Source organism: Hippocampus bargibanti, linkage group LG09 (assembly GCF_051943395.1).
Source record: "Hippocampus bargibanti isolate YZ-2025 linkage group LG09, ASM5194339v1, whole genome shotgun sequence".
NCBI lineage: Eukaryota > Metazoa > Chordata > Actinopteri > Syngnathiformes > Syngnathidae > Hippocampus > Hippocampus bargibanti.
The window spans coordinates 21,725,243-21,752,946 of NC_142742.1; the positions used below are offsets into that span (position 1 = coordinate 21,725,243).

The 27,704-nt window shown below is 42.8% G+C and overlaps 2 protein-coding genes across 2 annotated transcripts in view; one reads left to right on the forward strand and one right to left on the reverse strand.

The window, feature by feature from the left end:
* Positions 1 to 27,704, reverse strand: part of alk (ALK receptor tyrosine kinase) — a 498,990-nt gene that overhangs the window by 354,554 nt on the left and 116,732 nt on the right. The window lies entirely within an intron of this gene.
* Positions 14,235 to 15,802, forward strand: LOC148893964 (uncharacterized). Its single transcript, XM_089004881.1, has 4 exons — positions 14,235 to 14,951; positions 15,174 to 15,515; positions 15,638 to 15,706; positions 15,794 to 15,802. Exons 1-4 carry the CDS (start codon positions 14,643 to 14,645, stop codon positions 15,800 to 15,802), a joined length of 729 nt encoding a protein of 242 aa, XP_088861007.1. The 5' UTR covers positions 14,235 to 14,642.

Here is a 27,704-nt window from a genome sequence, read left to right on the forward strand (position 1 = left end):
TTCTATTATGCAGCACACATGCCTGGCTGGTGGCCCATAGCCTCTTTTTCACATAAAATGTCACTTATCACTGAGATCCGTCATTGTATTTAAATGCAATTTTTTTTTTGCAACAGTCCTTATATTGTGAGACAGACACTTACATGACTATTAGCACTGCAAACATTACGCAAAGGACGAGGATGTCACAGTGTCAAAAATGTGCAGCAAAGAAGCTACTTTACATTCCGAGACCATCTGGATATGCACTGTGGGTTTTTACCATCTATCACATGGCAAAGTTTGTAGCTATGATTGATTGGCAAGTATTTCAGTTTAGAGCTGTGCTTGGCATGGAGGGTTAGCTGGCAGTTATGAGGCAATCAGGCCTCTCGCTTCAATGCAGACAGTAAAGGCTTTTGGCATGATTCAGCACCGGCACCGGCAGGGAATGAGAATAGAATCCCACAGTTAGAGTTTTGCTTCTTTCAATCGATACGGTCACCAGTTGCCATGAATATAACTTGAGATTCTTGTGCTACATCTGTACCATCAATGTCATTTTCAACATTATTTAAGACCATGCTTTTTAGATAAACAAAACAAAGCAAAATTATTACATTATATTTGTTTATGTAATCCTGGTGCCTGCTCAACTTCGTAGTCCTCCAATGGTGGATGAACAAACAAACAGATTTGCATGCCGGCACGTTTTATCACATAGTCAGTGTTTGTGTTCTTTGTACATGAGGTCAATTATTATGAATGTCAGCCTGTACTGTAGAAATGGAGTATGAGTGCAAGAGCAAAAGATATATTATAGCCCAAAATGATGAACAAGAGGTGACACTAATTTTAAAATAACTACGGTGAGTCCGAGGTTGATCCGAGCTGTTAGTCCAGAAACAAGGAGGAAAAACACCATCATTACGATTTTGACTTCCGTCGAAACTATTGTCTCGTTTCGTGTCACAACAAAGATGAAAACTATCCCAGCCAATTTAGGGTGAGAGGAGGATTACATCCATGGCAGGATGAACACTAGTCAATTAGATGGTACATCTAGACTAGGGATTTCAAACTCATTTTATTCTCGGGCCTATTTGGAATTGTGTTTTCCCTCGGAGGGTCAATCTGACAGTGAAACCACAGAATTATTACACTTACACAACAAATGAATAGATTACTAGTTTTGAATCAGTCAAATCAATTATAATAGGTAGTTCAAATGAATGTAAACACTAACAAAATGAATGCAAAATGTCAACGTTATTTATTACACTAATTGACATTTTGTTGCTGATTTTATCAATATTTGCTATCGTGGGCCACATAGAATGATCCGTTGAGCCAGAACTGTCCCCACGCTTAATTTTGACACAGGTGATCAAGAAAATTGTGTACTCACATCACATGTCTCAAGTTCTACAACAACAGTCTGAGATGGATCCATCCATTTTAAGGTCCATTTTATTCTCCGTAGGGTCGTAGGGGTGCTGGAGCCTATCCTAGCCATCATCGGGCAGTTGGCAGGGAAGACCCAAAACTGGTTGCCAAACAATCGCATTGCATACGAACAACAATCCAAGCTCACACTCACAAATAGGAACAATTTAGAATGTTCAATGATCTGCCACGGGTGAGCCTGCCATTCATGATTTGAGGATATGGGATGAAACTGGAGGATGCGGAAAACACCCACACAGACCCAAGGAGAACATTCAAACTCCACGCAAGTAGTCCGGAGCCAGGATCAAGCTCTCAATCCACTGCACTGTGAGTACATTCAAAGATGTATTCATACACAAAATATAGCAGCCACTCACGGCTAATTCACACAAAAAAAATCCTCCCTCCCAACACAACCTCTCTTCTGCAGCCCATGGACCAGCAAGTGATTGCAAGCTTTAAGAAGCTTTACACAAAGGCTTTATTTACCACATGCTTTCAAGTGACAAATGACACCGAACTATCCCTGAGGGATTATTGGAAAGACCATTTCAACGTGTTTCATGGCAGGAAGTTACCCCCCGATCATGGAAAGCAGCTTCGAAGAATTTGTGGCCCGCATGCATCCTTGAGATGGATTTTGAAACATTTGATCCTCATGACGCTGTTGTTTTGGACGAAATTGTTTCCCCTGGACAGAACATAGGACTCAAAGTGGATGCGGATGACATTGAGGAGCTTGTTGCTGACCATAATGAGGTCCTCAACACGGAGGATTTGATTACCCTTCACGAGGACAAGCAGCAACAACCCATCCAGGAGTTGTCATCTGAGGAGGAGGATATGGCTGCAGCATCTAGTAAGCGCATCAAAGAAATGTTGGCAAAGTGGAATGAATTGCAGGCTTTTATTGAACAGTTCCATCAAGAAAAGACTGGCTATGAGAGTCATCAACATGATGAACGATACTGTGATGCCTCAGTTTCGTAAGACCTTACATATCAGAAAGCAACAGGTGTCAATTAAGAGGTTTTTAATAAGCAAAAATGATGAGGAGTCTCCAAAGAAGCAAAAAGAAGCCACATCAGAGGTTAAGTTACCAGCCACATCAGAGGTTAAGTTACCAACAGTCTCCTTCCATAAGCCATCAACGACCATCAAAAAGGTAAATAAAACTTTATTTTACAGCACAGTTTATTTCTTTAATTACAATCCTCATGTAATGTGCCTCTCTTTCCAAACAGCAATTCCCTTTGACCTCGGACCTCCAACGCCATTCCATCAAGCCATCAATGACCATCACAAATTTAAATAAAGTGACTTTAGTATAAAGTGCAGTGTATTTATTTCATTACAATACAATAGCACATTTATTATACACAGAATAAGGTATGTTACGTGTAGTTTTAAGGCTTATTTAGTTGAAAAGTATATTTTATGGAAAACTAGGAACAGATTATTCACATTTTAATGGTTTCCTATGGGGAAAAAAATGTGATACACACTTTTTGGCTTACACACTCTGGGAACGAATTAAGTTCGTAAGCTGAGGACTCACTAGAGAGAAAGAGAGAGAGAGAGAGAGAGAGAGAGAGAGAGAGAGAGAGAGAGAGAGAGAGAGAGAGAGAGAGAGAGAGAGAGAGAGAGAGAGAGAGAGAGAGAGAGAGCTACCAGCACATTTTAGTTCGTTGACGTAGCCTCTTGGATGAGAAGCGAAACGTCCGACACCTACAAAGAAGTACAGATGACGGCTGAAGAAACCTTTTCATTGGAGAGAGAGAGAGAGAGAGAGAGAGAGAGAGAGAGACAGAGAGAGACAGAGAGAGACAGATAGAGAGATGGCAACATTTCTTTAAAGGGGGAAAAATACGATTTGAGCTGTGCAGGGGATTTGGTTTGGGCTCCATCTCATGCAGTCTCAACCCTTGATGGCAAGCCGCTTTGTATATCTGCGATTTATGTTAAGCCAATGTGTAACTTGCCTTTTTTGTCTGCAATTCCAAGTAGTTTTCAATCTCAACCAACACAACATAAGCGCACTTTCAGGGTAGATCTGTAAAGAGATCACATTGTGGCACTTGTCAGATTTGACTTTCCCACCATTTCAAGTGACGTAAAGCCGCTGGGTAGCTCTTATTCCGTTCTCTTTCTCTGGTATCATCATTTCTATGAACAGGCGGACTCAACTAAAATGTCGAAATACAGACCAGCATCTGCCTCAATTTTGAAAAGGAGTAAAACTTGCTTACAACACATATGACATCTTTGGGGAGCAGAATGTCAGATGAACTCAAATTAAATTACATTTACAGAAGATAAGATGAGGGGATGCTTGCTTAGAATGTACATCTGAAACAACTGAAAAGGCTGCGATTCCGATCATTAAAATTGCACGGCCGATGCCTTTGGAACCCAGTTCTGCAAACGAGGCTGTGAATGAAAGACTCACAAAAACACAGACAATTTGTGCACAGAAAATGAGATAGCAGAAGCAGGAAAAGCACACACAATTTTAATTGGCTGTTTGTCTTTCATCAGTCCCAAAAGAGACAATATTTATGAGTTTGTTCCTTATGTGTTGCCGAAAAAAAGGACAATTCAGCCCCTGTAGAAGGTGGCGTAATTAATCATTTGCTTTTCATTTCACACATCTTGACATTTTGTATGCACTAGAGGATTATTGGATGACGCTCTTCAAGTTTCCACGCCATCTGTAAAAACTCACTGCTCATAACATCATTTACAAAGTGGGCATGAGTAAAGTTAAAAAAAACAACTTGTCAGAAATTGAGTTATTAAGAAGACAGCTATATTCTAAGAAAGTGTGGTATATTTTTGAGTCAATGAATAAGATGAAAAAAAATGTTTATCATGTTTTTCACATCAAGTTCAGTATGAGATAGCCATCTGTTTTCTGATTTGTTTTATCCTCAGAAAGATCATGTTGGGTGCTATAGCCTATCCGAACTCTCTTCAGGCAGTAGGTGGGGGACATTCTGAATCGGTCACCAGCCAATCGCAGGGAACACTAAGACGAAAACCATTTGCACTCACACTCACATTTAAGGATAATCTACCAAGCACGTTTTTTTGGAATGTGTGAGAGAACCAGAGTTCCCAAAGAAAATCTACACAGGCTCTTGGAGAACATACAAACTCCACACTGGAATGCCTGAGTTGGAATCACTCACTGCACCTCTGGAATGTGAGTCCACTGCAGCAATCACTCAATCCCCACACCAGTATTATACAAATGAATATAAGTAAAAACATCCATCAATTAAGACATTGATTATTACTGATTAACAATGATAGTCATTTACTATAACTTTTCTGCAGTGAATTGATAATTTCTCCAATATGAGACGAATAAAGGGTATCACTATCATCTCACTATTGCACTTTACATAACCCTTGTGTATGTAAACCTATACTGTATATACTGGACACACACACGCACACACACACACACACACACACACACACACACACACACACACACACACATTTATATATATATATATATATATATATATATATATATATATATATATATATATATATATATATATATATACTTTAAAATCAGGTGACAAAATCCACTTGTCAAGTACTGTGCCAATTGTGGATGGAGATAGTTGGTGTGCGTGTGTGTGGGGGCGGGGGGGGTTATCGAAATCAGCCTTAATACCTACTTAACAGTTGGATAGAAAAATAAAAAAACAACTTGTTCACTGGCACGTATTTAGAAATAGACGGCTCAAAATAGATCCCTTGGTTTAATTAATTAACAATAATATAAGTACTTCATGGATAGTCGGGCAATAAATTGGTCTACACGTCATATGTATACCCATATATATATATATATATATACAGTAAAGTCTCGTTATATCGATATCGGATATATCGATAGTCCCGGTTATATCGATACTATTTCTATGCACGCACGGAGAAAATTACATGCAAACAGGGTCTGATATATCTATAGTCCCGGTTATATCGATATTTTTTCGGACTTCCTTGAATATCGATATAACAAGACTTTACTGTATATATAATCTGCTTTTCCCTCATAATTCGTAATGCTGATGAGGTGATACCGGTGGGAGTGGGGCAAATAGGCCAGTCGTTAGTCAGGAATGTAGGAACAATCAGTGGGGCCACAGGGAGTAGTCCTCTGCTCCCCCCAACCTGAGAGGAGGGACCTATCATAGCTGTGTCCGGCGCCGCCATGTCTGGACATTAGGGATATATAAATAGGTCCGATACAACCAGTCAGACTTTAGTTCGCTGACGAAGCCTCTTGGATAGGAGGCGAAATGTCCGAAACCTTCAAATTTGTACAGATGACGGCTGAAGAAACCTTCTCATCGAAGGCTCATAGTTGTATTTTAGGCCTTGGATCAGTCATTGTTGAGACAAGTATAGTTATTTTCCCCCTTTTTGTGTGTATAATAAATTGAGTCACTGTTTCTAACTGTTTATGATACCCTCTTGTACAGGGGCTAACCTCAGGTGTTGTGACCAAATAAGCAGTTGCTTATATCAAGCAACCCAGAATCAGTAAAGAAAGTGGAGTGCACAAAGATTGTGGAGGCAGCACTTTAAAATCAGGTGACAAAATCCACTTGTCAAGTACTGTGCCAATTGTGGATGGAGATAGTTGGTGTGCGTGTGTGTGGGGGCGGGGGGGTATTATCGAAATCAGCCTTAATAGCTACTTAACAGTTGGATAGAAAAATAAAAAACAACTTGTTCACTGGCACATATTTAGAAATAGACGGCTCAAAATAGATCCCTTGGTTTAATTAATTAACAATAATATAAGTACTTAATGGATAGTCGGGCAATAAATTGGTCTACACGTCATATGTATACCCATTTTAAAACATGAAATGTAAGCATTACTATCAATATTTTCAGTTCAAATAATTAATAATGGACAGTCTTGACTTATACTTTGCCTGAGGCTGTTGGGGAGAAGCTCAAATATAAATCCCATCCATAATACGGGTACCGGTTTAGCTGATGGATGTCTACTAAAACTGCGCAGTGATATGATGAGTCATACTGCTCTTGTGCGTGAACAAATCAATCCCATATAGCAGCCTATTATCATTAGGGGCATGATATTGTCCCGTGTACTGAGATTCAGCTCCTAATGCCACAATGTGATGGTGCCAGAAATAAAGAAATAGGACATACATCATTCGAAAAAGGAGGCTCCTCAATTCCAGCCACTGCATGTCACAATATTGATGTAATTGAAGCTAGATACAGCACATTTGTTCAGTCGGCTTGCGGATTAAGCATGAAACATTATGTTCAGTCATTCCATACATAAATAAACTGTACTCTCAAAATATGTCCTGAACAAAAATTACAGAGAAAAACAGTCACCGTCAGAGTCAGCATTGCTATGTGCACATAAGCCTCGTTATAATTCCACACGCTGAGGAAGGCTGTCCCATTTTCAGCGGCTTTCGTTTTAGACGTTTTATGCCATCAGAATATTTTGCCCATCGTTTTATGCAAAGCATTGGTCAATAGCATGGATTAATGTTGCCATACACAAAATTTGTTGATTGGACACCATAGTTGATTAGATTATTTTAAAAAAAGAAAAAAAAAATAGTTGCTGGTTGTGGGCAACTGAAAGTATTCCTCCCAATACCATGATTGTATAAAAAAATAGATCCAAAAACTGGAACTGGAAAGTGAAGCATGAACAAAAGTAATTGTATACAACTCACTATTAAAGTTGGCATTATAGTTGGCCTTACTTGAAATTGACTAACTAGTTTGGTCTCTCTTGTTCACACACACACACACACACACACACACACACACACACACACACACACACACACACACACACACACACACACACACACACACACACACACACACACACACGCACGCACGCACACGCACACACGCACACACACACACACTCTTTGACTCTGTGTCTGTCTCTCTCTTTTTTAGGACTGTGAGACATTAGTTACGTTGTGATTCAAGTTATCGCCTCATATACAAATGAACCCCCCCCCCCAAAAAAAAAAAAAAAATATATAGTGCTACTTTTTATAATTGTAGCTTACAGGTATATTTATCTAGATTGCTTCAATGTTCCCAAATACGTAACATATCAGACTGGTTAAAAAAAGGACTGCCCTCTCACAGCCACAAATCAATTCTAATTGTCGTTCACCCCAAAAGAGCTGTTCAAAAGAACAACTTGTTCAAGAATGTCACAGCATTAAAAAAAGCTCTCACTTCGATGTTGTAATTTAAATTACTGTCATTGCAAAGTAAATCAAGACATTTTACTATACCTGTATCTGACTGACACTTGAGCTGCTAATGGGTTGGAGCGAGGGAAAAGCTTGTTCAAGCAGCTCTGGAACTGCCACGGACAGTGTAACGAGCCCACGAGAGTAACAATCACTAAAGACTGCATGAAAAGTTGAAGCTCTAAAGTACTAAACCTCACGCTCGATACAGAGCATTGCGTCAACACTATATGGAGTTTTGAAGTTCCAAAACAATGTTTTACTTAGGTCTGAAAAGCCATGAAATCTAGCAACTAAGTCACATGGAAATGCAGGCCAACAAAACTGCACCTGGGGTGCTGTGCCAGCGATCTACAAAGTTGGAGCAAAAAAGCATTACAACACAATGTTCCCCATTTGTGGCAGTGGTGTTTTACACATAATGGCTTTCAGTGTTTTCACTTTTTTTGTGGCACCAAAGTAAGGGGGTACAGTGATAGCTTGGCTTACGAACTTAATTGGTTCCCGGACAGAGTGTGTAAGGCAAAAAGTGGGTATCCCAAGAATTAATTTCCCATAGGAAATCATTAAAATGAAAATAATCCGTTCCCAGGTGCCCATAAAACATAATTTTCTACTTTCTAATTTTCTCAGCCTTACAACTACACGAAATATACCTTATTGGATTGGATATGCCTTTATTAGTCTCACAGTGGAGAAATTTACATTTCACAGCAGCAAAGTGATGAAAGGAATGAAAGTAGAAAAACGAAATACATGAGCTGCTGGAAAGGCCATTGTATGTATAATAAATGTGTTATGGTATTGCAATTAAAGGAATAAACTGTACTGTATAATAAAGTCATTCTATTTACCTTTGTGATGTCATTGTTGGCTTGATGGAATGGAGTTAGAATTAATCAGAATTAAACACTTGATAAGGAACGTAACCTTCTTTTTCTAATTTTACCTAGTTCCTCATCAATTGTGTTCTGTTTAGCTGGGGTTTTGCATCAAGTGTACAGGTGGCTTATGCGGGTTATTTGTGTAGCCTGATTGATGGGAATTTTAACCTTGCAGTCTACACTCTGCTTTTGAACTATCAGAGTTGAAACGAGTCCAAATTTCACTGTTTTCTATCCATTTAGTCACTCTCTCACTGTCTCTGCCTGTCTCTTTAATGTCTATACCACCTCCCCTCACTGCTGTGTTCTTGACCAACCACGTGGCTTTAACCGAAAACTGGGGGTGGAGAATAGAGGACAAAAAATGTCAACAGCCATTTTCTTTTTTGGAGAATGGCTTCACTCTCTGTCTGTCTGTAACCCCCACCCCTCACTGCTGCGTTCTTGACTAATCATGTGGCTTTAACCGACGACTGGGGGCGGGGAATAGAGGACCAAAACAAGAACAGGCTCGTTTGTGAACGACACATCAGTCATTGTGGCAGCTCCGTCTGTATCCTGAAAAATAGTTTGTATGCCAAGGTAAAATTGTCATAAATTTAACATTCGTAAACCGAAAAGTTCGTAAGCCAAGGGGTCCGGAAACCAAGGTATCATTGTTTCTCTGTTTCTAATTGTGTTGTGACATTGCAATATATTCGCTATGGAAACATGGACTAAAGCTGAAATGAAATCCAGAAAAATGCCAGAAGGCCGAAAACATAACCGTCAAAACGGCAAGACATTCAGAGATGTACTTGCACATGTGACTGAGACACCTTATGCTGGAAAGAGCCAATCCATCAATCCATTTTCCAACCCGCTTTTTCCACACAAGGGTCATGGGTGGTGCTGGACCCATATACACACACACACACACACACACACACACACACACACACACACACACACACACACACACACACACAGACGCACACCTACACACACGCACATATGCATAAGCATAGACACACGCATGCACACGCATATACTCACCCACATGACATCTGCGATCCATAAAGGCGCAGACATTTTAATTAAAATACTCAGATTTAATTTTCCAGAAATTAAAATGGGATTGGTCATGACAGCTTGTGTGACATTTTATTTTCCCAAAAAAGAGCAAGAATTAAGGAGTCAATCTGACATTTCACTGCGACTCTTGTGGAAATCAATTTTGATTTGTGCACCCAACAACACGGAAACTATCCATGGTGTTTGGCTTTGAGATGGTGTTTTTGTGTTGTCACAATTTGGCAAAATTCTCAACAGCTTGCAAGAAAATATGTTTTTGAAAAGCTGACAAACATGTTCTTGCTCGTATGATTTCACGCTTGATGGGTGGATGATTATTAAAGAGATGAGAGACGTATATCGGGAATACATTAAAAAGACACAATTTCACAGTATGAACCCATTAAGATTCAGCTCAAGGCAGATGTTTGGTGTTATTTATGTTTGTGTTTCACATCGGTATCTTAGCCACAAAATATGGTGAAATGCATTTATACTTAGTCTCTCCCTGTGTTAATATCCCAGAGGATATCTCTTTTTTTGTTATCAAAAATTCTTGGCACAGTATCTTGTGTGTCAATGGCTTTTAAGCTGCTAAAGAGATTAGAGAGCACACCGCCTTAAGGCTGTGGTCTAAAGCTCAGTCTGCAATCACACAACAGCATTCAGACAAAGACTGACACTCTGATGATGTTGCAACACAAAAGGATATGATAGATTTATATCAACAAACAATGCTAACGTACAGACAATTCATGTTTCTTAAAGGACAACCGACGCCTCTGGACAAGTTGTGTCCATAATTTGTAAAATCACTATAAATGACTTCTACTGAGCGTATGTTACAAAGATTCCACTGCATATAGCTATATTTTACGTTTTAAGACTCGCGCTGAATATTCCGGATGTCTTGTTTTTAAGTTGGCGACAGTTCCTGACGTCACGTCACGAAAGCCCCTGACCGAGAAAGAGACACACAATGCATTTTGGGCACTTTGTTTGGTCTGAAAACTTCGTGTTGATCCAGGTTGATGGCGAAACTAGAAGGAAAACACATAAATAGCACGATAGTGAATCGTGTGTTGCACCAAGACTACGATTTGATTCCAGTTGACACAAATTTCCAGCAGACAAATCAGCCAATTTCCAACGGAGCTTGGGTGCCATCTTGTGCATTTTCTGGGACGCTACACATCAGTCCTGATGCCTCAAAATGACACAGAATGACTTATTTCATCGATTGCAAACATTTATGCGTTCCTCTTCAGAACTATTTGAATCATATTCATAACTGGATGAGTAACAAGAAAGCATCTTCTCCGAATCTGAAGCCAATGTCTGATTCTGGAGCAAGACAAGACGTCTTGGCGTGACGTCACGAACATGGGGGCGGGACCTGCTGAAACTTTTTCCTTTGAACCACCTTTGTAAAGATAACTGTTTGTTGAGAAGGTACCCTAACCACAGTTGTCAAGCATTTGCCATGGGGCATTTGTGGACTTTGTCAGACGGCTTTGGTTTGTAAAATTGCTCTTGCGACCGGGTGCCACAAAGAAAAGGAAAATGATTTTACTAAAATTCAATTCAGGACACCAAATTAAGTCACTACAGATATTACAATTGATGGTTGATGACCGAAAGGACAAAGCATTTATTCATGCTTTGAAAGAGCATTTGTCTTTTCTAGATTTGCAAACAATGTCATGATCTGGTTGGCGACCAACGGGGGGCGCTGTCGGCCCAGCCTACACCTGCACAGGTGCTGGTCGTCCCGATCAGATTGGCGACCAGCGGGTAGCGACGTCAGCCCTGCCTGCAGCCTCGCAGGTGCTGGTCGTTTAATCATTGACACTTAAAAGGACAACCGGCACGACCATCCGGGGCCGGTTCATTGTTTGTTTGCTGCTTGGTTGCTGCATGCATTGTGTATGTGTTTGTTTAACCTTGGCGGACTTTTACTTTTGGTCTTCTTTTGCTACTTTGTATTTTTTCCATTCAGATCATTTTGATGTTTTACATTTTGTTCCTGCTGACTTTATTTTAATACAATTTGTCAAACAACCTCCTGCTCCCTCCTGCCTGCTTTTTGGGATCCGCACCCGCCATCACCACCTCGCAAACCGTGACAGAATGAACCGGCCAACCATCGGATCCCGCAGGTACATCGGACCCGTCTCATTTCCACCCTGTGCCTGGCAATGCTACGTCCACGTTAGCGCAAGCCTCGTCGAGTTTGAATTGCGTCACTCGACGAGCCGCAACGTCCACGTAAACGTCCGGCCGAGACCTCCTTCCAGGTGGCCGTCCAGGGTGACTCTGGGTGACTGGCATTGCACACCCACATCCAGCCACGCTGTCGTCGTGGATGACGAATTGAGTCTCATCCACGACGAGCCGTGCAACGTCCGCGTCAACGTCAGTCCGAGACCCCACTCACCGCTGGATCCCGGAGCGGCTCTGAACTGGTCTCGTTCCCATTTTGTTCCTGCTGACTTTATTTTAATACAATTTGTCAAACAACCTCCTGCTCCCTCCTGCCTGCTTTTTGGTATCCGCACCCGCCATCACCACCTCGCAAACCGTGACAAACAAAGCAATGCAACAACTGCCAAAGTATTTATTTGCATTCTTCTTTCACACGAAATATTTCTCAAATTTCGTCATTATGTACTTTGACAGCCATGGCTTTATTCACGGCTTGACATGCAAAGTGAATAATACTGTGTAGTTATACAATCATTGCAGGGTGTCTTGTCCCAATAAAAGCCACCAAAAGGAAAAAAAAAAACACCACCATCTATTAAAATAACCCTGATGGTGTAGACGCATAGTGAAAATGGGATTACCCTTCATGGCAGCGGCCTGCATGACCCTAAGAATAACAATAACAAAGATTTTAATAGTCCCACAATGGATTTGCAATTTGCAATCTCCATCAGAAAAATTGAAAGGGGGTTGGGAGTGCAAAGTCACAAAGAAAAACAAAGTATTGCATGCAAAATATGTTTCAGAAAAGAACTGTGCAAGTGCCCAAAATGCTTCAGAAAAAATAACAATATAGTGAAAAAGTATTACATATACAATCTAGATAAAAGCATATTGATGCTGAATAAGGTGGCTGTGCTATTGGCAATATATAGGTAGTGCGAGTCCATGTTTTCACGTGTTTATTGAGAAGCCTGACAGCAGTCAGTAGGAACGAGCAGCGGTATCTTTCCTTCTTGCAGCGCGGGTGTAACAGTCTTTGGCTGAAGGAGCTACCCAGAGCTGTCAGGGTGGGTTTAAGGGTGCGGGAGGGGCTGTTCATCAGAGTTTTTTTGGGGGTTCTCACTTCCGGATTTCAATGGCCTCCCTGCTGCTTAAAATGTAATGTGCAAAGTGTGTTATTATTATAACATGTGAGGTAATTGAACACTGTCTGTAAGAAAATAATCTGTTGAAAATTAGATATCAAGTAGACATGATGAACTTAATACAACTATATGTTCATCATAGCTTTTAGTTTAGCTAGCATTCTTCCATTGCCCACCTTCTCCAGAGTGTCCCAGGAGCAGCCCAGGACGGAACTGTCCGTCCTGACCAGGAACTGCAGTCTCTTTCTGTCCCGGGCTGTGATGTTGCCTGACCAGCAGACAATGCCAAACTGGATGGCTGAACAAAACAGAGTTATAGAAGATCTTAAGGAGTGCCCCCTGAACGCCAAAATACCTTGGTTTGCTGAGTAGGACGAGGTGGCTATTTACATTCTTGATCAGGCTATCTGTGTTTGGAGATCAGTGAAGTTTATTGTTAAGATGAATACCTGTAGGAGGTCACCCTCTCCATTTCTGTACCGTGGATATTATTTTGTGCAGATGATGACTGTTTCCTGCAGATATCCACAACTAACTCCTTAGTTTTGGGTGAGTGTAAATATATGAATGAATGAATGAATGAATGAATGAATGAATGAATGAAACACTAATTCTGTAACTTTGTTCCCCCTTATGTCTTTTGGAATATAATGTCTTAGTTGTATTAAGTTTATCCTGTCTACTTGATATCTAATTTAAAACAGATTCTTATCTTACAGACAGTGTATTGTGGGTGTTCAAATACCTGACATGTTTCGGCGTCTACTTCCGCCTTCGTCAGAGTGTCACGGATGTTGTTGTGACGCGCCATTTTCAGCTGGTGTTGCTATGGGGACGTGACCTACCTGTCAGATCTGACAGGCAAGTCACGCCCCCCGCTGTCCGTTTGTCCCTCCAGGATACTGCTCCAGGTAGTAGAGAGCATGTAGGCTCCCTCATCGCTGTTGCGGGGCGTGATTTGCCTGTCATATCTCACAACAACATCCGTGACACTCTGACGAAGGTGGAAGTAGACGCCGAAACATGTCACGTATTTGAACACCGACAATACACAGTCTGTAAGATAAGAATCTGTTTTAAATTAGATATCAGGTAGACAGGATGAACTTAATACAACTATTACGCAACAGTTTTGGAGAGACATGCGTCAAGGAGTTTCGCCTCCTAGAAAAGCTGTCAAGGAAACGAGCTCGCTATCGAAACCACCTGAGATTCAATCTGCGCTGTTGTCACATCGTCGTCACCGTCCAGAGCGCGCCCCTCCCGTCCTGTCTTCTCCTCCGCTGTTCCGTGGAGACGGCCCATCCCTTCCTGACTCACCCGGGCTTCCACACCTGTGTTCAATCCCCTTGATTGTGCCTTCTGGCTATAAAAGCCACTCTTACCTTACCGTCTCTGTCGGAGTATTCTGGAAGTTCTCCGCTACTGCTCCACGTCAGGTCTGTTCCGTTATCACCCTCAATTCTCACCTCTCTGTTTGTTATTTTGTGCGTGTCTCAGTAAAGACTTTTTATTGGAATATCTGTCTACCCGTGTATTTTGGATCCAACCCTTACCTCCTTCCGTCGTCCCTCGAATCCGGTCACTACGCCTCGAGTGGACGTGACGTAATACTCCAACCTCCTATGGATCCCGCCGGTGGAGACAGACTCATCGCCGCCCTTGTCCAAGAGGTGGAGCGTTCGAGCCAGCTGGCCCAAGCTATCGAGGAAGTCCGCTATATTACGTCCACGCTGGGTCAACGTTTAAAAGAGTTGGAGACACACCTCGCCACCCTCACGGCCCCTTCCTGCCCGCCCGTGGGTAGGCGCGATCTACAGCTACCTCACCCATCACGTTATGCAGGCGAAACTGGGCGCTGCGCTCAGTTTTTAATGCAGTGGGCGCTCGTGTTCAAGCAACAACCACACGCCTACGTTAGCGATGAGGCGAAGGTAGCCTTCATCACCAGTCTGCTCACGGGTCAAGGTGAGACCTGGGTGCTGGCCGTCCGGGAGTCCCGACCGGAGCTGTACGCCTCGTACCCGGACTTCGTGGCCGAGCTACACCAGGTCTTCCATCATCCGGTGACGGAGGTCGAGGCAGAGGGGCGACTCCACGACTGCGTCCAAGGGTCCCGTTCAGCCGCTGAATACTCCGTCGCCTTCCGTATCCAGGCTGCTGGCAGCGGCTACAACAATCGAGCGCTGAGGGGAGTGTTTCGTCGCGGATTGAACGCCGCTCTCAAGGACGAGTTGGCCACCCGCGACGCTGGCACTACCTTCAACGACCTGGTCGACTTCGTCATCGGCCTGGATCACCGTCTTTGGGAGCGGCAGAGGGAGCAGAGCAGCCAGCGGTCTAACGAGCCCGGAAGCCGGCCCAGGACGACCACACCCGGCGGCAGCGAGCGAGTGCGGCGCCTGGGGGGATCCCCCGAACCCATGCTGGTGGGGGGGGGGGGGGGGGACGATCGCACCAACCCCGGGCCTCATCCTAAGACGTCCGGTCCCTGCGACGTAGGCCCTTCCTGCTCCCAAAATGTGCGGGGGCTAATGGACTCGGGGCCCGATGAGTGTTTTATCGATCCCCAGCCGGCCGAATCTTTGGGTTGTGATCTCACGATCTCCTTCCCCCCAAGGAGATGCTCGATCTTGACGGCCGACTTTTGGCTAAGGTCACCCACATCACGGTCCCCACTAAAACTCAGGTAAGCAGGTAACCACACCGAACACCGTCAATTTTTAGTCATGCCCTCCCGGAACGCGCCGTTAGTACTGGGCCTCCCTTGCCTCAGTACCCATGACCCGTCCATCTCTCGGGAGGGCACCACCATCCAGGGCTGGAGCCCCTACTGCTACGCCAACTGCCTGCGGTCGGCGACAGCAGGGCGAGACCCTCTCCCGCGGTGGCCCGCCTGAGGTTATCTGCCTCAAGGGTGTGCCGCAGTGCTACCACGACTTGCGGGAGGTGTTCAGCAAGGACAGCGCGCAATCCCTGCCTCTCCACTGACCGTATGACTATGCTATTGAACTGCAGCCAGGGGCTCCGTTACCGGACTCCAGACTTTCCACATCTCACAACCGGAACGAGAAGCCCTGAGCACCTATGGTGTCCAATCCAAAAAAATCTGAGACGTTTATATGCGCCTTATGGTCGTGAAAATACGGTACATAGATTCTTCACAAGAACCTGGCGGCCATCCTGTCGGCCAATAGACTCAACTCTCGACAGGCCCGATGGTCAGTCTTCCTCACCCGGTTTAACTTCTCTCTCACCTACTGCCAGGGTCGCAGAACACTAAGCCGGATGCCATATCCCGCATCCACGAGCCGGCAGAGGGAGGAAACCGCTGCCAACATCCTGCCGGCCCAACACATCCTGGGCGCCCTGCGGTGGGAGGTTGAGAGGAAAGTCCAACATGCCCAGGAGAGGAACCCCAACCCCAGGGGCTGCCAGGTGGACCGCCTGTTCGTCCCCCCCCCCCCCCCCTCTACGCACCGAGGTGCTACTCTGGGGACACACCTCCAAGGTAGCCTGTCACCCGGGAGTCAACAGGACGATCCAGCTCATCGCCCAACGGTTCTGGTGGGCGGAGTACAGGAGGGACGTCATGGAGTTCGTGAAGGCGTGCCCGGCCTGCGCGCGTGGGAAGGCCTCCCACCAATCGCCAGCAAGACTCCTCCAGCCACGACCGGTATCCTCCCGACCCTGGTCCCACATCTCCGTCGACTTCGTGACAGGCCTCCCCCCCTCCCGTGGCAAGACGGTCGTCCTCACCGTGGTGGACGGCTTCTCTAAGTCGGCCCACTTCGTCCTGTTGCCGTCAGCTGTCAGGTTGCCGTCAGCCATCGAGACGGCTCAACTCCTGGTTAACCACGTCGTCCATCTCCACGGGATTCCGACGAACATCGTGTCGGACCAGGGACCGCAGTTCGTGTCCAAGGTATGGAAACTTTTCTGTCGGTCCCTAGGGGCGTCGGCGAGCCTGTCGTCTGGATACCATCCCCAGACCAACGGCCAGACGGAGAGGAAGAATCAGGTCCTGGAGGCGGCCCTCCGGTGCGTGTGCCTCAACAGTCCTGCGTCGTGGGCCCTCCACTTACCCTGGGTGGAGTACGCCCACAACACCCTGGTCTCCACAGCCACAGGTTGGTCCCCGTTCATGTCCGCCTGAGGCTATCAGCCGCCTCTGTTCCCCACTCAGGAGGGCCAGGTGGAGGTCCCGTCCATTGTACACCACCTGAGACGGGCCCACCGAGTATGAATGGAGACCAGGGCCTGTAGATCTGTCTACCCGTGTATTTTGGATCCAACCCTTACCTCCTTCCGTCGTCCCTCGAGTCTGCTCACTACGCCTCGAGTGGACGTGACACCTGTCTGTGGATTAAAAACCCGATCCCAACCAGGAACGCGGAAAGGATCATCAAAAAGGTGCGGATTACTCTGATCAAAGAACGTATGTGACGGGTGTCACAACAGTGACTGTCTTCATCTCCACGATGCTGCCGTCTTAATAAGACCGGATGCGTGGATGTGTCTTTTTATTTCTTTTATTTCTGCAACACAGTATGGCAGAAGAGATGGGTGAAGTCGCATGGGTTTCGTCTGGTGATTAACATGTCTCGTCCACATTGTTCTCAATATGCAAAACATTGTAGGTAACAAAACAGAATGAACAACGTGTGATCGTATAGTGGTTATTTATAGAAAAAGAGAATACAACACAAGTTCACTGTTATTTACATGATGTCCCTGAACGCATCATAAGCAGAGACGTCGGCAGGACACGCGGTGCGCTTGTAATGGCGCACAGGTCAACCCGCCACGAACACTCACGGGCAAATGAAACACGACACAAGAAACTAAATATTGTACAATAAAAACAAAATGAAACAATTATTACCTGCAACACAGTATGGCAGAAGGGATGGGTGAAGTCGCATGGGTTTCGTCTTGTGATTAACTGTGCAACAGAAAATCACTATGAAGCCAATGTGCTTCAAAGTTCCAATCAGCAAAACGTGAATTAAATAATGACACAAAAAGTAATCTGGACTCGAAATGAATAAGGGAACTCATTAGATAACATTAGACAATACCAAAGGGGAAACAAAATAAGATATTGTCATGAAAATGTGCGTTAATCCAGACCATCAGAGAAATGCGACTCACCATAAATCATAAATGGGACCTGGTGCCACACTGTGCGCCGTTGCGTCACTTCCTTCATAATTTAATAATCTTGTGCACAACTCCGTTACACGTATACGATGCACAGCAAACAAACTCAACAACATTAGCAGTGAGCTACAGTGGCAAACGGAGCAATTCGAACTCCGGGTCCCCCTGGACAAAGACACAAAAACAACGCTACACGGACATCTTCACAACATACACGCACATGAATTCACCGCGACCAAAAGCCGACACATACGGAAATTAGATAAACTCATCACGCAAAAGAAAAAAGTCGAATCAAACACATCTCAGATAAACGATAAATTGATATGTAACATGTCACGCCACAACCTCACACAAGCAGAACGCAGCATATTATCAAAAAGACTTAATTACGCAGTCACCCCAAAGAAAATACCATACGACGAATTCATACTCGCAATGGAATTAGCATGTGAAAAAATACAGAACCCGGGACAAAAAGCAGCACTGCACAACGAAATAGCAGGCATCTTAAAAACGGCCAAACCACCACCCATTAACCCATTACTAAAGAGGAAGCAAGAGCCTTGCTAACACTATCAAAAGACATCATAATACTCCCCGCAGACAAAGGCAGAACAACAGTTATTATGGACACGGAAAAATATGAAAAACAGATGCAGCAGTTATTACAGGACGACACCCATGAAATATTAAAGAAACAGAAGAAAAGAAAAACAAACTTAAAGCACTACTCAAACCCCTATTAAACGAAAATAAAATAAACAGAGTCCTACAACCACCTGGTACCTACAGCAAACATCATCCCCAGCATTTATGGCACGCCAAAAATACACAAAGCAGATACACCTCTCCGTCCCATAGTCGACAGCATAGGATCAGTCACGTACAACCTCTCCAAAGCACTATTGGAAAAAATAGAACTGCCACTGGGACACACTGACCAACACTGCGAGAACTCAAAGCAACTCGCTACAGAAATCGCCACCATAAAATTACAGAAAGACGAAATGTTCAAATCACATGACGTCATCTCACTTTTCACCAAAACACCCACCAAAGCCACCATTCAGATAGTACAGGACAGACTAAAAGCAGACGGGACACTCAAAAAAAACGCACAAATCTTACGGCACATGACATAACCCAGCTACTTCAGTTCATTGCCACATCCACATATTTCCAATTGAGGAACACCATATACAGACAAAAAAAAGGGTTCGCCATGGGGGACCCACTCTCTGCCATCTTGTGTGGCTTCTTCATGGAGGACCTGGAACAGAAATCTTTGGCAACAGCCCCGGAAACCTACAAACCCACACTATGGAAACGATATGTGGACGACATTCTGGAACAAATCAAAACAGGACATACACAATGGACGAATCAAAACAGGACATACACAACAGCTTACGGATCACCTCAACTCCATAGACAGAGGAAACAAACCAATCCATCCCCTTCTTGGACTTGAACATACACCACACGGACAACGGGGACATCAAAATAAAAGTACACAGAAAACCCACACATACTGACCAATATCTCCTTTGGACATCTGAACACCCCACTATTCATAAGTTGTCAGTCGTCAGAACATTACATGAACGCGCCACAATAATCACGGACCCGGAGGACAGAACACAGGAGGAAAAACAGATACAACACGCACTAAAAAAAATGCCAATATCCTCAGTGGGCAATAAATAAAGGTGCAGAGTAGATCAAAAACAAAAACAACACAAGACAGGGGAGAAAGAAAAAGCAAACAAACAAACAAGAGCACAGAGCAATGGTAACATTGCCATACATGAGAAGGATCACAGAACGCATACAAAGAGCACTGAGGAAACACAACATAAACACACTGGTCAAACCACACACAACTCTCCGACAGATTTTGGTACACCCAAAGGACAAAATACACCAGGAAAATAAATGCAACTCAATATATGAGATCCCATGCAAGTCATGCAATAAATCATACATCGGGGAGACAGGAAGTAGTTTCAATACAAGAAAAAAAAGAGCACAAGAACGAGTGTGAGAAGGCGACAGCAACAATACAAACAAGAGCAATAAAAGAACAAGCACAACAGGAACACCACAAATCAGCCATCACAGACCACTGCAAAAGAGAAAATCATATCATGGACTGGGAGAAGGCCAGAGTCATCCGCACCGAAGAAAACAAACATCAGCGCTGGATCAGGGAGGCCATTGAAATCCGGAAGCGAGGACCAAGGACCATCAACAGGGATGAGGGAGCCTACATGCTCTCTACTACCTGGAGCAGTATCCTGGACTGACGAACGGACAGCGGGGGGCATGACTTGCCTGTCAGATCTGACAGGTAGGTCACGCCCCCATAGCAACACCAGCTGAAAATGGCGCGTCACAACAACAACCGTGACACTCTGACGAAGGCGGAAGTAGACGCTGAAACATGTGATTTGAACATCCGAACACACAATACACAATACACTGTCTGTAAGATAAGAATCTGTTTTAAATTGGAATATAATGTCATCCTGAAAATGGATTCATTTATTTTCAAGTCATGTGCATTTTGGGACATCTTGTCTTGCGCTTATCGAATTGTTGAAGTGTTGAGATATCTCAGAAATAATTTTAAATGGTTACTTGAAAACTTAAAGTTGCTGTCGAAGAGTTGTGCCAATCATCTTTCAGCAGGAGGAAATGAACTGATCTTAGTGTTATGCGAAGAGTGGCTGTCACTCACAACAAAGTGGCTTTTTATCTTAAGAAATGAAGATAATAAAGGTGAAAAGCACCCAGGCACAGTGTATGAAATTTCCATTTCTTTTAAATGAAATGCAAAAAAATTCAGCCCAGCTTATCGTTTCACTCTCGGTTCTGTGGCTCTTGTCAGAAGTGATATTCCTCAGAAAATCAGCTATTTGTGTTTTCACCCATGCTAATTCGAACAATTAAAATGTGTTTGTCCTGCCAATCACATGACCACATTTTTCAATTTGGGCATGTGCAATTCATTCATTCGGTCCATTAGCTATGGTCCACATGAAACATAAGTCTCAGTTTCTTTTTAAATCTTCATTTTATTGTGACAGATAATGAAGATAAAGGAGGTGGCATGGGGTGTGCTAAGGCTTTTATGTGATAAATGGTGCTGTAACCCCTTAATGACATCTCAAGCGCAAACAAGCAACTCTTTTGACAACAAGATGAGTCATTTATAAATAAATGGCAGAGTTCTTCTCAAGAAACCAGCATCTCATAAAAATTAAGCCTGACAGGTGTTTTTTTTTTCCTCTTTAGGACTAAATTATATGATGTTTCCTGTTGTTGACAAAGTGAATTTTAACTATCCATCCTTCCTTTTCAAACATGGAATAAGTGAGGTCTTTTCCGCGTGATTGTGGCTGAAAGGCAGACTACACAATGGTTCAATTCCCACCCAGTGCCTTGACACCTAACCAGTGTGGCTCTCATTCTAATTCATAATCCAGAGAAATGGATTGGTGAGGAAGGGCAAAATTTGCACTTGTGCTTTTGTGACACGTGCTGGTGTGAAGAGCTAAAAGTCACAATCTTCAAGTAAAAGAACAGAAATTACCGGCTAATTATGTGATTCATAAAGAGGTTGTTGTGATTTTTAAGTCTGAAATTCCTTTTTTTGGTGATTTACGTTGGTATTTCAGGATGTTCATATGCTCTCCAGCTAAGGTTTTTTTTTTTGAAAGGATTCTAGATTTTACCTCAAAGCGCTTACTAAATCACACCAATGAGCTTTCTCTCCACATGAGTGTTTTGCCGGGGCACTCTGCCAACTGAAAAATATTGTTAGGTAGTCTGAGTGTGTCAAGCATGTGGCGGGAGTTACGTGCAACATAATTAAATTGCCACCTTGGGTTACATCAGGCAAACAGGTGTTTATTAGCATTGCCGCACTTGACAACATCGGGAGCAAGGGAGTCAGAGGGAGGCTGCAAGGTACCAAAACAAGCCTTGATCATGTCTCTGTGATCTGCTCAATTTGTTGAGGGACTGATTTTTATATCTTGTTTAACATAACATGTTTGTTTTTTTATGAATGGAAGAGTTTTTTGTCATTAATTATTCTTTATGATGACAGGGAACTACATATTGAATATTGAATTATATGGACATTTGACTGAATGTCCTTTATTGACAATCAAATAGAATAAATATACCTTTATTGGCACTGCACTGGGAACTAATCCATTGTTAAAGCAAAAAAGTTGAGAAGAATAGTACGTGTGAATGACTTTTTTTAATAGATGACGACTTCAAAATAAGATGCACATTTACAACATCAAGAAATGAGAGCCGGCATATGTGGCAACCACGCATGAATAAAAATTATGAATCATGCAGATGTGGGCGGCCCTGTCATTAACTGTATCGTTCGTCGGCTTAACAGTACAGAACTGCAAGGTTTAATTTTGTTCCCGGCTTTAATGTTTTGAGTTTGTATGTCCTATGCATGTCTGAGTGGGTTTTCACCGGGGACTCAGGTTTTATCCCATTTTCTAAAGCTATTAATGGCTGGTTAATGGGACACTTTAAATTGTCCTTAGGTATACTGTTAGTGTGAGCGCAAATGGTTGGATTGGATTGGATTGGATTGGATTTGCCTTTATTAGTCTCACAGTGGAGAAATTTACATTTCACAGCAGCAAAGTGATGATGGTTGTTTGTCTAATTGTGGCTGGCAACCAGTTCAGGGTGTACCCCGCGTCCTGCTCAAAGACATCTGGGATGGGCTCAGGCGAGCTCGCAAACCTTGTGAGGATAAAGCACATTACAAAATGGATGGACGGATGGATGGATGGATGGATGGATGGATTCATGGATGGATTCATGGATGGATTTATGCAGATGTGAATGCCAACCTGTGTTTGTTTGTATGAGAGTATGAACGTTTCTTTATGCTTTAAATAAAGCCGGATAATCTGATAATTATATCAAAAACAAGAACATATGAGGTCTCATCATTATTGGATTGGATTGGATTTGCCTTTATTAGTCTCGCAGTGGAGAAATTTACATTTCACAGCAGCAAAGTAGAGTACGGCTATAGCAAGAATGTTCACAATACTCACAATGCCAGCGGGGCTGAGACACACACAGAGAAGAGTCGAAAGACTTCTGTTTTTCTTCCAGAAAGCTGCAGCACTCATCATGCGGTGCCAACAATAACCCAACTTCTGCAACTTTGAACTTCAAGTCTCTCTGTCAGACAGTTGAGACTATGATAATTTCATTGACTGTGGTATCAGTGGCCCGAATATCTGTGTGAAACCTGTGCGCCAAAGATAGAGCTGTTGGTGTTGTCTATTCCATTCAGGTTCACTTCTATTGAACAGTGGTAATGGCTGGAATCAAGGGCCATATATTTTTCATCTTTAACCAACCATTTGATGACAAACTGTTCATCAGAGCTACAGGATCCATTTCAGGAAATAGCTCTGGGACATGGCTTTCAGCGGGGGCTTGTACAATGGGGTTGTGCTCAAGCAGGCAGCCTGAGGCAAACAATGTCATCTCACTGTCACTGAAAACAGCTGTTGACATTAAACACAACCAAATCCTTTTGAAGGGTGACAATTCATGGCGAGCTTCACATACCGAGCGTTTAGCTAATATTTTCAACGAAAGGTTTGGGTCATGTAACCTAGAATTATCTCAACTGATTTACATCAACTAAATATCCAATTTCCTCTAGTTCACAAACTTGTATTTGCTCACAAATATGCTTTTGAAATTCATGGTCATTCATTTCATTATTGTTTACATTTCATGACACAACTAGCACGGGTGGGTGCCCGTTGACATACTAGACAATGGTGAAAGTAAGTAAGCAACCCTTCAGATTCAGAATTAGACCTTTAAACCGGTAGAGAACACACCAGAATTTCGGGCCTATAAACAGGGACATTTGTCACACGCTTTTAACTCAGTGGCTTATGTAATTAACTCATTCACTGCCAAATAATGTGCAAAAATGTGTCCACTCCAGTGCCACGGTTTTGTCATTTTCACTCAAATTGCAGGACCCACAGAATATTGAATTTAAGGACTACATAAACATTCAATACAGCGTTAGAAACCTTAGATTTTCTTCTTTCATCAGAAAAAAAGAGTTAATTCCTAAATTATATGTGTCTGGAGGTAACTGAAGCTGAAATAGGGGTGGCTCTACAAAATACAATACATATTGATTTATTTAGCGCACTTATTTAGCAACAAAGGCTGAAATGGACCAAAGGCCCCTCGTGTAAGGGAAAAAAAACTAGCGCTTTACCGCTGCTCCCTGCAAGAAAAACCAATACCCGAACAAATTTGGGAATCGCGCTCGACATCACATTTTAATTCTCGGATAAATTCGGCAATGGTAGTGAATGAGTTAATTTGTCTATGTCAAGATTTTTCTCATGGCCACAAGGGTTGTGTTAAGTTCATACTGTCATCATCATCATGTCATGTTTTGATGGAGCTAAACCACCACTGCCACAAAAGATGTTTATATCAATTTGTATTCTCTTGGGTACCGTAACTCAGATTGCATTGACCTCCACGGTTTAAAGACACTCACACCTCACCCCACTGATTCTCTATAATTAAGTGAAACCACCATCAGGCGATGCTGCTCTCACCCCAAACTGATGGAAAAAAAAGACCAAATACCACTTCAGAGACCAGTGAATCGGTCATCAAAACAAGGGCAATGGCCAAAACCTCTGGCAGTGCTCACACAGTAAGGTAGAGTACATTTTAATTTCATGGAATGAAACTCCATTATTGATATGTGGCCTTTGTCAAAGTTGACATCTGGCAGCTCTGCCCAGAAATTGCCCCTCTATGAAGAGAGCGCAGAGACAACATGATGGATTTGTTTTCCTAATGAGGTGTCAGATATAAGAAAAGGGGTTTCTGGGAGCACCTGTCTATCTGGAGATCTGAAGACGCCACTCTGGAAATGCTTTGTGCAACTACCTTTTAATGCTGCAATCACCACACACACTAATAAATGTCACAGTGCATTTTAGTCTGTAATGGACTGAAATCATGCACTTTTGGAGACAGCGAAACATGGACCGGGAAAATCAGTGGCAATTGAGGAGGATGGACAATTAACTCCCCCTTTTGCCATTGACACGCCTCCAGTCGGGCTGAAGCGATATCAAATAATGCCAGCTACAGGAGTCGCCCTATAAAGATCCAGTTTGCCTTCAGGATCCACAAAGAAGCCATCTGGGCAGCAGCGAAAGCGGGTAACTCCTTCCTCCAGGCTAAAGGTCTTCGGCTGTCCCTTGACTTCCCACCAGAGGTATGTGAGAGGAGGCGTCTGTTGTGGCCCCAAGTGGACAAGGCCAGAAAGGAACATAAGCAGGCCCATTTTGTGGGAGGCCGTGCCTTTGTGGATGGGGTTGAGATCTTCCCTCCCTGCTATTTAGGAGGTTCTGACTGACTTAACCTCTAAGTATCCTCCAATACCTGTAAATATATATATAATATATATATGATATATATATATATATATATATATATATGTGATGCGTATGTGGGACTGTTGCGGCTTGGAATTGAAGCAGATTTATGTGGGACAGGAGATGTGAGACAATCTCTTTTCGTCAATGGATGCTACAGCTGCGTATTTGCTTTCAACATTTGGCTTGTAGTCGACGTGCACGTTCCACCATGATGTGCCTGATCCACTGGTGGAAAGACGCTTTGATCCCCTCCTCTTTCATCTAGAACTGCGTCATGTCATCACAAAGAGGGTACAGCAAGTCCTGAAGAATGAATGACTCTCTGTGTCTTTGTTTTGTCATGTTGTCTTTGTGTTGTCACATTATTTGTTATTTAGTTTTTTGTTGTTGTTCTTTTGACTTCAAGACGGCGCCGCGAGAGTGGCTGCCTTTCCAGCAGCTCATGTATTTCTTTTTTCTACTTTCATTTCTTTCATCACTTTGCTGCTGTGAAATGTAAATTTCTCCACTGTGAGACTAATAAAGGAAAATCCAATCCAATCCAATCCAATAATTTTTGATTTACCAGGTTGTTAAGCTAATAGTATTAAAATAATAATAAATAAATAATTAATAAAGCAGTTGCTCTCAAAATAGAAATTGAATATTCTACAAGTTATGATACACATCATACATTATGGGCTTATGTTTAAATGTACTACTTTTGGTTATTCAGCAGTCCTTAGTCTCTATTTCTTTTTCAATAGAGACTGTGCTTCACCAAACCTTTGGTGTGAGCACTTTGTTTTTGAAGTGATCCCGTGGATTGCTGTTTGAGTTTTCTATATTTAGTTCTTATTAAAAAACATTGTATTTTCTTTTATATTTTACTTTTCCTAGCTTAATTTTTCACGTCTTCTATTTTCCTTGTCTATTTCTTACTGTTCTCATCCCTATGTCCCTTTCCCTTCTCTCCCTAAATGCCAGGGGTTTAAGGAACACCTGGAAACGCAAAGCTGTATTTTTGTTTCTCAGAAAATTTAAGTGTGATTTCTTGTTTTTGCAAGAAACTCATAGTACAACAAAAGACGTCAGTCTCTGGAAAAGTCAATGGGGAAGAGACTGATGGGGAGCACACAGGTCGGAAAAAGCAGCCAGTGTCACAGTTCTAAAAGAAAATTTATCTGGGGAAATTATTGGTCATGATAGTGACCCGGAAGGTCACTATATCATATTTATGTTGGCAATCTCTGATAAAAATGTTATCATGAATAATATATATGGGTACAATTCACATCCTAAAAATATATTATTGTTAGAAGAAATTGATAAAAAAGTTGAGTACTGGTTAAACAAATATCCAACTGCCTATTTAATTCTGGGTGGTGATTTTAATGTAGTTATGAATAACAAACTAGATCGACTTCCACCACCAAGCCAAGCAGTCTCTAATCTATACCTCATCACCTTCATGGAGAAATACAACCTATATGATGTTTTCAGAGAAAAGTTTCCCTCTCTAAAAACATATACTTGACACTCTAAGGACCTTTCAAAACAATCTAGACTGGATTACTGGTTGATATCTAAAGCAATCTCTGTGGACCTCGTTGAAGTAGACTACCACCCAGCACCAATGTCTGATCATAAAATAATCACACTTAAGGTAACCTTGACACCAGTTATGAATATTCAAAAGGTTTTATGTTGGAAGCTGAACAATAGTTTGTTAGCCCATGAAGAGGTAAAGAAAAATATAAACAGATTAATAAAGTCTCATTGGGACACAGCCCTTCTTCAAAACTCTTTCAGCCTCCAATGGGAACTTCTAAAATACGAAATCGGTAAATATATGAGGAAATATAGCAGCAATTTAGCGAAACACAGAGGAGCAGAAGAGGACAATGTATGTGCTCAAATAATGTCTCTTTCCAGTCAATCAGCAACCCTATCTGAGGATGATCACGCCAAGTTAGCAGACTACCAAGATAAAGTTGATGGTATATATAGACGAAAAGCAGAGGGAGCATTTATCAGATCCAGGAG